General features: G+C 53.4%; 2 protein-coding genes across 2 annotated transcripts in view; both read right to left on the bottom strand.

The window, feature by feature from the left end:
- Znf358 (zinc finger protein 358) overlaps positions 1–737 on the bottom strand; it is a gene marked incomplete at its 3' end in the record, with an annotated part of 3,924 nt that extends 3,187 nt beyond the window's left edge. The window contains exon 1 of the mRNA XM_033759414.1: positions 698–737. Within this exon, the coding sequence (XP_033615305.1) occupies positions 698–722 (25 nt within the window). The remainder of the gene's footprint in view (positions 1–697) is intronic.
- Positions 738–6,378: 5,641 nt separating this feature from the next.
- The window catches only part of Tex45 (testis expressed 45), a 5,925-nt gene continuing 1,733 nt past the window's right edge, over positions 6,379–10,570 (bottom strand). Inside the window, 8 exon segments of the mRNA XM_019204748.2 lie at positions 6,379–6,425; positions 6,428–6,605; positions 6,970–7,040; positions 7,741–7,942; positions 8,562–8,671; positions 8,764–8,873; positions 9,077–9,177; positions 9,264–9,397. Coding sequence (XP_019060293.1) covers positions 6,379–6,425; positions 6,428–6,605; positions 6,970–7,040; positions 7,741–7,942; positions 8,562–8,671; positions 8,764–8,873; positions 9,077–9,177; positions 9,264–9,397 — 953 coding nt within the window.

Below are 10,570 nucleotides of genomic sequence, written 5' to 3'. Positions count from 1 at the left end.
GGCCGGCCTCCCCTTTGTCTGCGCGGGTCCCTCCGCGGGCTCAGCCCTGCCTCTCCGTCTCTGTGCCCCTCTTGGGCTCTGTCTGATGCAGGCCGAGTCTCTGTCTCTCCTCAGTTCTCTGCCCCAGCAGGCCCTGTTCCTTCGCATCTGTCCCTTTCTCCGTCCCAAATCCTGTGTTTTTGACTCTGTCCCTTCGCCTGCCTCCGGCCTTCTCTTTGCTTCTACCTCTTTCTCTCTGTGTCGGCCTTTTGTTGGTATCTTTGTTCTAAAAGCAGCAAACAAACGGGCGGAGGTGGCACGCGCTTGTCATCGCAGCCCTCGGAGGCTGAGGCAGGTGGATTGTGAGTTCGAAGCCAGCCTGGGTTTCATAGTGAGTTCAAGGCCGGGCTGATTTCAAGGCGAGACCCTGGCTGACTCGCCAGGCACAGACCAAGCCTGCACTTTGAAGACATGAAAACATGCCTAGCCAGGGATTTAGCTCAGTAGTTCCGCTGCCTGCCTCGCAAGCACAAGGGCCCGAGTTCCATCCCTGGTTCCAAAAAAACATGCCTGCCTTTGCTTAATCCAAACCCACCCCCATTCTTTTCTTTGTGATAGCCAAAGCCTCCACTGTTTCTGAGCAATATTCTTTCACACCCTGAGAAAGGCAGAGTCTGGAATGCTCTCGATTAATGTCTTTCACCTCCTACCCATATACCGGTCTCTGCTGTCCCGCAGGTCATTCAGGGGCCCAGCTCCAGTGCTCATTTCTGGAGAACCTCAACCTGGACTGGGGAGACGTCTGGACATACTTCACCCCAAGACACAGATCCCTGCCAGAGAGGAGGCAAAAAATAGCTCCCAGCAGCCAGGCCCTGATGTTCTCTATGAAACCTAAACACTGGTCACGGAGTATAAACAATGATCAGACGAGGCTACTCTGTGCCCTCATCTGAACCCAGATAGACACAAGGACAAACTGCAGCCACAAAAATGAGTGCACACCCTCCCTGCCGGTGTCAGGTCTGATTTCCAGTCCTGCCACCTGCAACTTCCTCCCCTAAATGTACAGAGCAAGCTGCAAAGTGAGGTCATTCTAGGGACGGACAGTGAGTCAGACAGGTCTGGTTGTATTGGCTGAACTCCTGGATACAATTGAACCTGAAGCCAGAGACCCTCATTCTTTGCTTAGTTCTCAGAACCAGCAAATTCCTGTGTGTTCGAACTTTATGTAGTGGATTTTTGTCCCTTGCAGCCATGATGTTCTTTATTTTTTTTTTTTTTTTTTTTTTTGTTTTTTTTTTTTTTTTTTTTTTTTTTTTTTGTGCTGGGGATCAAACTCAGGACTTTGCACTTTTGAGCCAGGCTGCCACTGAACTAAATCCTCAGCCTCCTGTACCCATTTTTATCTCTTCTGTCTTGGATCTCTGAGCCTGTGTCTCTTGAGGTTGCAGCTTGAGGGACTTTGAGGAAAAAATACCAGGGTCAGAACATGTGGGAACATCCATGCAGGCTTCAACAAGGTTAAAAGACGTAAACTTCTTGCATGTACTGCTTAAGAACACAAGACTTTCTAGGTGTGGTGGCATACACCTGTGATTCAGCACCATGGGAGGCTGAGGCAGGAGGATCATGTGTTTGAGCCCAACCTGGGCAACTCAGGAATTTAGCAAGATCCTGTCTTTGAAAAATGTTTTAAAGTCTAGGTGCCGCAACGTACAATACACAGTACACAAAAAAAGAATGAGATTTATTCTTCTTTGTGAAATTGGTAGAACTGAATACCCTGCCCCAAACTTAAAAAAAAAAGTGGGAAACAATAAAGTGGGAGATAAATTGAGGTTACCAGAGAAGGGGGGGATACTGGATGTCCTAGGCTACTCTCAAACATTGAATATCCCCTGTTCTACAAAAGGCAAAACTTCGCTGCTTCTAGCATTACACACCTAAAATCCCAGCTACTCAGGAGGTCGAAGCAGGTGGATCTCAAGTTCAAGTCCAGCCTGGATAACTTAGCAGTGTCCAGTGTTAAGACAAGAAATGAAAAAAAATGTAGTGCAACAATATAGCCCTTGCCCAGTTTGAATGAGGCCCTGGGTTCCATCCCCAATACTGCAAAAAGAAGAAAAAAGTAACAATTAACCACCCTCCAGATTATAACTTGGGGCAAGATAAGGTGCTCTGGGAAAACACAGGTCTGATGCTAGAAGATGGGGTCAAAAGCAAGACTGGAAACCAGACCCAAAGATCCAAAGAGGCTTAGGGGACCAGATATCCCCCAAGCAGGGCCAACCCATCACAGTGTTCCATTTGCCTGGGCATAGTGATTGGCTTATGGCTGTGCATGAGACTCAAATGGGCCAATCATAAATTAGTTATGAAGAGTGGGTGGGAGAAGGGATTCCCTTCCTCGGGGGCTCTGATGGTAAGGATTGGGGCTGCTGCCCGCATTTCCCCTTATCTTCCTTTGTGATCATCTGAAAGGAAATGGGACTGAGAGAAGCTCAGGGACATCACGGCCCTGCACGTGTGTGCGTGTGTGTGTGTGTGTTTTGTGGGGGATCGAGTCCAGGGCCTTGGCACTGAGCTGCATACCCAGGCTTTTAACAAAATTTTTGAGCCAGCGTCTCACTAAGTCATGACATTGCCCAGGCTGGATTTAAACTTGTGATCTTCCCGGCTCAGCCTCCCAGAGTGCTAGGATTGTAGTGTGGGCCACCATTTTCAGTTTTAAAATTTTGTTTTATCACTGAGACAGAGTCCTGACGAGAGACGAGCACACCTGACGTCAGGCCCGATTCCAGACTCTCCTGGCTTGAGGTGCCTGTCCACGGCCGGCCTGCTCTGCTGCTTCTGCCCGAGGTGCAGTAACATAGCTTAGTGCTGGGAGGGCTCGGTGGAGGAGGACCCTGCTGGCTGTTGGCCACCAGGAAGCAGAGAGAGGAAGAAGACAGGAAAGGACCAGGAACAAGATAAAGTCCCCACAGTCATGCCCCATGATCCACTTCCTACAGGCCCCCAGCCCAAATTTCCTAAATGCCCATCACCTCCCAAGTCCGCCATCAAATTATGAGTCCAAGCTGGGTGTGGTGGTGCACACCTGTCATCCCAGCACTCAGAAGGCTGAGGCAGGAGGATCACCATGAGATCAAGGCCAGCCTGAACCATGTAGGGAAGCCCGGTTTTAAAAAAAATGAAAAAAAAATTATGAATCCATGAATATGAAGTTAGAACTCGCACAGTGCAGTGGCCTCATGCCAATGTTGCTGCATTAGGGACTAAACTTTCAACATATGAGCTTGGGGGGGATCGTTTTAGACCAAAACCAGACCACTACAATCCCCAGCATCTCTATCCTGGTTCTTGTTTTGTTTTGCTTTTTGTTTTCTTGGTATCAGGGGTCATACTCAGGTCCTTGTACTTGGGAGGCAGGTGGTGGAACCACAGAGCTAAATCCCCAGCCCAAGGACTTCTTTTTAAAGTTGCTTTCGGCATGGACTGGTAGAGCTACGTTTCTGTTGCTTGTGACAAAAATGATGTAAGACACTAAGATTCAGTCCCCACTCACTGAGCTGCACCCAAGTGCCAAGCCCTTTTTAGTACATGTACCTTTTTGGGGGGGTGTTGGGTTTTTAAAAATTTTTTTTGAGACAGGGTCTTGTTATCTAGTTCAGGTTGGCTTTAAACTGGTGGCAAATCCCCTGCCTCGGGCTCCCACACACTGGGATGACAGGCTATACTCATTGATAGATTAATTAATCCACTGATGTGCTGTGAGGAGGTGGGGTCTGCTGGGCAAGTTAGGGCACGCCTATGATCCCAGTACTTGGAAGGCTGAGGTGGGAGAATCCACTGTAAGTTCAAGGCCAACCTGAGCTACACAGTGAGTTTAAGACCAGGCTGAACTACATAACAAGATCCATCTCAAAACAAACAAAGCCGGGGGTGGTGGCGCATGCCTGTCATCCTAGCACTCAGGAGGCTGAGGCAGGAGGATCGCTGTGAGTTTGAGACCAGCCTGGGCTACATAGTGAGTTCCAGGTCAGTCTCAACTACATAGTGAGACCCTGTCTCAAAAAACAAAACAAAAAAAAAAAAAAAAAAAAAAAAAAAAAAGAAAGAAAGAAAGAAATGACTGCACAGAAGAGGCAATTCTAGGGGCGTGGCCTTGAGGGGGTGTGGCCTGGAAGGGTCTGTCTCCCTCTCTGGCGCCTCCTTTCCTGCTGTGCTTCCTGTCCACCATGAGGTGAGCAGTTTCCCCGCCAGGCGCCGTCATCTTGCCCTTTCTTCTTTGCAGCTGGCTGACCCTGGACTAAAACACGGACTTCAGAGGTCTCATGTCAGGTGCACTAAACCAAGTTCACGCCTTCTTTGAAACAGGATGCTCATCAGCCTAGAGAGGCAGGTCTCAGGCTGATTCCCAAGGCCCATTTTATCCCTGCGCCTCCCTTCTTTTTCCTCAGACCCCACACCTAAACGACGGGCGCTGTCCGAGGTACTGGCCCTTGCCGAGCCCTGTCTCTCGTGGGCTTCAAGGCCTCACCGGCTTCCTCGTTGCAGTTCATTTTGTGCATGCCTGGGCTTCTTCCTGTTTTGGACCTCATCATGACGTTGTGGCTTTTGTCAGTTTCCCCCCAGATGCTGCTCTGACCTGGGGATCAGCCACCCAGCCAGCCAATGCACTATTCAGCCTCCAGTCAACCATAACAGTTCAACCTGCGAGCTCCCGTTTAGCGCTCCCATGAGGGACCTTGCAGAGGAGCAGACGCAGGCCAGGGGAGTTATGGACTTGCCCAAGATTGTCCAGCACTTGGAGGAGCCAAGGTATGTTCTCTGGCTGTCTAGCTCTACCAGGTCGGGGTCTGTCTGGGTTCTTGATGTCCTGAATGAGGAATTGAGCAGGACACCCAAAGGAGCAGCGGGAGCTAAGATTTCTTTGAAAATGAAATTACACCCACAGAGTGGGAACGGGCCAGTGAGGAGGGCTCAGGGCGGCGAGGAAGCTTGGAACTCAGGGTTTGAAGGCCTAGGGTCTGGGGTTGATCTGAGGTTTGGCTGTAATGGCAGGGAGAGAGCCTCACCTTTCATGGCCCTCGAAGGAACTGTCATGGCGCTCAAAGCCCATGCGTGGGGCTGGAGGGGGGCGGGCGAATCTGCATAGTAAATGCCGTGATAACCAGGGCTACAGAGGCGCCAAGTTACCTGGTTATCTTTCCCCTTACATTTAGACCTCAGCATCTTCACTTCTTTTATATCCCTTTCTTCCTCCATCTCTTATTCCCCTTCCCATTTGAAAAAGATCTTGCTTCTGATTATCTCTTTTTTTTGTGGACTGGGGATCGAACTCGGGACCTTGCGCTTGCAAGGCAGGCGGCAGAACCACTGAGCTAAATGCCCGGCTGATTATCTCTTATTTTGCTCTTTTAAAAAAAATATATTTATGGGGTTCCCATTTAAGAGAAACCATACAATATTTAAGCTTGTGTGTCTGGCCGATTTCACATTATGCTCTCAAGGGCATCACTTTTCCTACACACGACTCAGACTTATCCTTCTTTATGGCAGAGTAGTACTCCACTGTGTAAGAATACCACATTTTCCTGACCCATCCATCTGTTGATGGGTAGATGGGTCCCTGCCAAGATTTAGCTGTTATGACTTGTGCTGCCATATACATGGATGTGCATGGATCACTGTAATATGATGGCTTTCACTCTTTCAGGAAGGTAGCTGGATGAGGAATTTCCACCTTCCGGTTTTGGAGGGCTCTCCACGCTGATTTCCACAGCTTTTGCACCAGTTACACTCCCTCCAACAGTGTGGACAGGCTCCCCCCCCAGGCACACACAGCCTTGCCAGCATTTATTATTTGCTTTTATTTGGTTTCTTGACGATGGCTATAGTTTCTGGAGTGAGATGGAATCTCAGTGTTGTTTGCATTTGTATTTCTCGGCTGGCCAGTGACATCAAGGATTTTCATATATTTGTTGGCCATCTGTACCTCTGAGAAGTGTCTGTTCCTTCAGTTGTTGGGCTGATGTTAACTCAGAAGGTGAATCCTGTCCCAGAAAGTGGAGTCCAAGGCGGAGCTTCCCTTCTCTCTTCAGCTCTTTCCGTCTCCGTTAACAGTGGGCTGGTGGAGTGGGGGCGCAGGGCCGCACATCAATAATCCCAGCCACTCAGGAGGCTGAGGCAGGAAGATTGCAAGTTCAAGGCCAGCCGGGGCAACTTAGCGAGACCCGCTTTCCAAGTAAAAACCTAACAGGGCTGGGAAAGTAGCTCCGTGCGAGTGCCCGGTTCTGTCCCCAGTACCCACCACCTACACAGAAAAAAAAAAAAGAAAGAAAGAAAGAAAGAAAAACTCGACCATGGAGAGGGCGGATGTAGGCAAAGTGACTTTTATTGCTGGCTGGGGCAAGGGTACAAAGGGACCTGGGGGCCTGAGTGTCTCGCGCTTCTCTTGGGCAGCCCCGATGGCGAGGCGTGCCCAGCGGCACGAAGCTCTCCCGGGTGTCGCTCATTCTCAGCGCCGCGGGGCCCTGGTACTTGCAGGGAAACCCCTCTTTGTAGTGGGTGGCAAAGAAGCGCTGTCGCCCCAGCGGGAACTCCAGGTGGCTGTTCTTGCACTGTGGAGCGGGAAGGTCGGCGGGACACCCACCCCGTCCACCCTGTGGTCCCTGGCCCACCCCGGGGCATCTGAGGCCGGGCCGAGGTGCCCGCGTGCGTTACTGGTGATTGGAGCCCGGAGGGGGGCAGAGGTGGCCCGGGCCGGGCTGACCACAAAGCTGACGCAGTCGCTAGAGAGACCCTAGAGGCGCGATGAGCCCCGGTGACTCTCGGTGAACCCGAGGCTGGGTCCGAGGAGCCCCGGGAGGATCCTGACATGACCCAGGGGTGAGCCAGGGATGGCCTGGAGGCCGGGGTGGGGCCATAAGGCGACAGTGTGCTCGTCCCCCTTCCTCCCCGCTCACCCTCACCCTTCGCTGCAACTCGAGTCACGCGCGCTCCAGCGGCTCCGTGCGGCTTCAGCACCGTCTGGTTCGTGGTTGAAAAGTCAAATTCTGCAGATTTGGGGGAGGCGACAGGGTTGAGGAAAGAGGTACTGAAGATGCGGGAAGGGTTCAGGGACGAAGGCTGACGTTGACTTGGGGCCAAGTATGGATTAGAAGTGCAGCTGGAGCTGGAGTGGTAGCACCGGTCTGTCGTCTAGCATTGGGAGGCTGAGGCAGGAGGACTGCAGTGGGAGCCCAGACATTAAGGCCTTGTCTCAAAACATAGTATTTTAAAAAGGGCTGTGTCGTAGGTCAGTATGAAGGCCCTAGGTTCAATTCCCGAATCTCTCCTCCCGCAGAAGGATTGAGGTTGCGGTGGGGGCGGGGCCAGACCCGGACTCTGGGGGCGGGGCCAAGCGGGACAGCGGCTGGTCAGGGGGCGGGGCAAGAACCTGATGAAGGAGAAGGGGTGGGCATTGAGCGAGGGCAGCTGGGGAAGGGCGGAGCTGTGGCTGCTCCCGAGGGGCAGAGCCATGCAGGGGGCGGTGCGGTAGCCGGGTGGGACGGGGTGTAGGGCCAAGGCCAGGAGGAGATAGGTTGTCCAGGGGAGGACCTGAAGTCCTGGCCAGTCCAAGGCGGGGCTTAACTCTGCGGAGGGCAGAGCCAGAGTCCCCTAGGAAGACAAGGCCGTGATGGGGCGGGTCTCCCGGGACGGGGCGTGGCTTCCCTGGGAGGGGCTTTCTATGGTGGGCGGGCGTGGGGTGCTCACCCCCGCTCCCCTGAGGCAGGTTGCTCTGTGTGAAGTGGAGGTTGGGTGCCTTCGGTGGTTTCCCTGCGTCTGGGGCACAGTAGGCTGAGCCCATGCTGCTTTGAAAGAAGTGTCCCAGCAGCTTGGGCTCTCCCAGGGTCACATGACCCTGCAGTTTCTCATGGGTCACATGGCGGCTGGGCGGCTGGGTTGGAGGTGGTGGCTGTGGGACCACAAAGAATCAAGAAAACTGCCAAATCTGAGATGTCGTGAAGCCCACGGGGAGCAAGACGGTTGGTGCTGTGTGGCGTGGGACAGCTCTCTCTCCCTCTCTGGGCTCCATGATGCTGCTGGAAATTGTTGTCTTACTGGAATGAGCCAGGGAGGTTTTTACTTTATTTACAGGGGACTGAACCCAAAGCCTTCACAGCGAGATACATCCCAGCCATTTTCATTTTTTATTTAGAGACAGAGTGCTGGGATTATAGGTGTGCACCACCACACCTGCCTAGATTTTTATTTTGTGGTGCTGGGGATGGACGCCAGCACCTCATACATGTGAAGAGTTTCTGAGTCAGGGTCTTGCAAAGGTGCTCAGGTTGATATCCAACTTTGGATCCTCCTGCCTCAGCCTCCTGAGTAGCTGTGGTTACAGGCAGGCACCACCCCACCAAGATATGGAGGTTTGAAAGTAACATCTCCCGGATAGCTCAAACAAATCTAAGCAATCGTTACACATTTACCAAGCTCACTCCTGCCTCGGGGCTACCACTTGCTGTTCTCTCTGCCTTTGAAGCCCTATCTCCAGCTGACCCCTCTACCTTCTCCCCCTGCCTGCTGACCTGGCCGTAGAAATGCTGCATGGAGGTTGTGAGGCTTCCAGGGCCGGGGCACCAGTTTCCTTTCAGGATGTGCGATTCCGGAGTCTGATCATGGTGAAGCAGGAGAGGCTCTGCGAGGGGCGAGGGGCGGAGTAGGAGCTGAGAGGCTTGGGGAAGCCGCAGAGGGAGGGAGCCGGGCAGGGGCAGGAGGCTGGGCTCTCACCTGGCTCCTGCACGTAGAAGTGGTCGCCCACTGTGGTCCTGTCGTGGAAGAGGCCATCTCCAGGTGGGACGCTGACACAGTGGATGCGGGTGGCCGCCTGGGTCTTGTACCTGCGGGTAAGGGAAAGCGGGGTCTGTGCGGCTCCTTTTGATTCCCAGAGAAGAGGGGAGTGCCACTGGCTGAGCCAGGGAACACTAATAATGGATGACTTGGCACAATATGGAGTCCTGAAAGCCCCAAGCGGCACACGCGGCCCCTGCCGCATGCCAACTGCCCATCTGGTGGGGGCGGAGGAAGTCGTCCCTCCTCATACCTGTTGGGGGGCAGCCCCTGAGGTGTGTGGGTCCGTTTCAACTCTGAGCACACTGGGCCACAGCCAGTCTTGCAATCTCCCAAATGCACGGAGGACGTGCCCTGTGGGCAGAGAGGGGTGAGAAGGCCAAGGCCACCGGCCCTCCCCCTGGGTGCCCCCCAGCCTCCCCAATCCTGCCTCAGTTTACCCTCTTACACATGGAGGCAGGTGGGCTGGGCAGGGCCTGGAATTGTCTCTTGTAGGAGGTGTCTTTCTGTCCCTTGTAGTCCCACCTGAGGGTATTGGGACCCCCTGAGGAAGGGCAGGGGGGGCGATCGGTTCAGTGCAACCCCAGGCCTCCTAGAATTCTCTCTTGCTTGGGGAAGGGAGCTGAGCAGTCCTTACCAGTCTAGACTGAGGGCGGTCCAGAACGTACCAAGAATGACAAGAATATAAGGGGTGACCGTACTGGGTAGCGAATGTTTACATTGAAAAATGATTACAGTAGGAGACACATTTACCCTTCACCCCCCTCAACCAAACACACTCATCCCACTGTTCCGGCCCACTGTCTGAAGCAGTTCTGAAAGTTTCGGGAGTGTCTTCGTGAGGTGCGATAAAAACACGCAGAACTCTGCTGTCCAGTTCACGGCCATCCAAGGGAAGGGCAGGTTCCTGAAGGCATCACCCCGTGTCCTCATCCACCTCTTCGCTGGATCTGGCACTGTGCGTGCAGCATGTGGCTCTCCTCCAAAGCCAAAACGTCCAGGAAAAGTCAATGTTGCGAATCGATTCCGGACACTGAGACAGCCGCAAGAGCTCAGCTGGACTCACAAAAGAAGGCTCTCAGAACCGAACCGCTTCCCAGAGTGGTAAGGAGGGGCTAGGAGATTGCTGGCAAAGTGAGCTTTTCATTCGTCGGTTTTAACATTTAAATGTTCACCTTATTTCCCAAGCGCATCTCATACATGTCCCCAGGTCAGAGAGGTTTCTCGGGTTGCTGGAGACACGCACAGAAACCACGGGCCAGAACCAAGAGTCTAACCGAGCTCTGCCGGTCCCTAAGCCCCGTTCAGAGGAGCAAGGCCCCGCAGCCGCCACCCCCGAACTGGAAACCTACTTTGAGCACCCACTCTGTGCGGGGCTCACGGTGCGAGCCGAGGCCGGCCAGCTTCGCCCGCTCCGTGAGGCCAGGCCCTGGAACAGCGCCTCCACACAGCTATAAATCGCAAAGCCTGGGGGTGGCCGTGGGGAGCCGACTGAACTCAGAGCAGCACTCCTAGCTTCTCCCCGCTCCATAGCACCCTGGAGAAATTCGGGAGGAAACTGAGGCCCCCGGAAGTCCCCAAGTGGCTGTTGGAGCCCAGTATTACTGACATCTGGAGCTGGCTAATTTTTTTCCTGTGGGTAGTGGGATGTTTAGTCTTAGCCTTGGCCTCCGCCTGCAAGTAGCACCCTCGCCCTTGGTGGTGACAATCAAACAACTGGGGAACGGCTGCGGAGTCCTTGCCCCTC

Source organism: Fukomys damarensis, unplaced genomic scaffold (assembly GCF_012274545.1).
Source record: "Fukomys damarensis isolate Sample0158 unplaced genomic scaffold, DMR_v1.0_HiC HiC_scaffold_37, whole genome shotgun sequence".
NCBI lineage: Eukaryota > Metazoa > Chordata > Mammalia > Rodentia > Bathyergidae > Fukomys > Fukomys damarensis.
The sequence above is the reverse complement of the archived record's forward strand: the minus strand, read 5'-3'. Positions and strand labels throughout refer to the sequence as shown.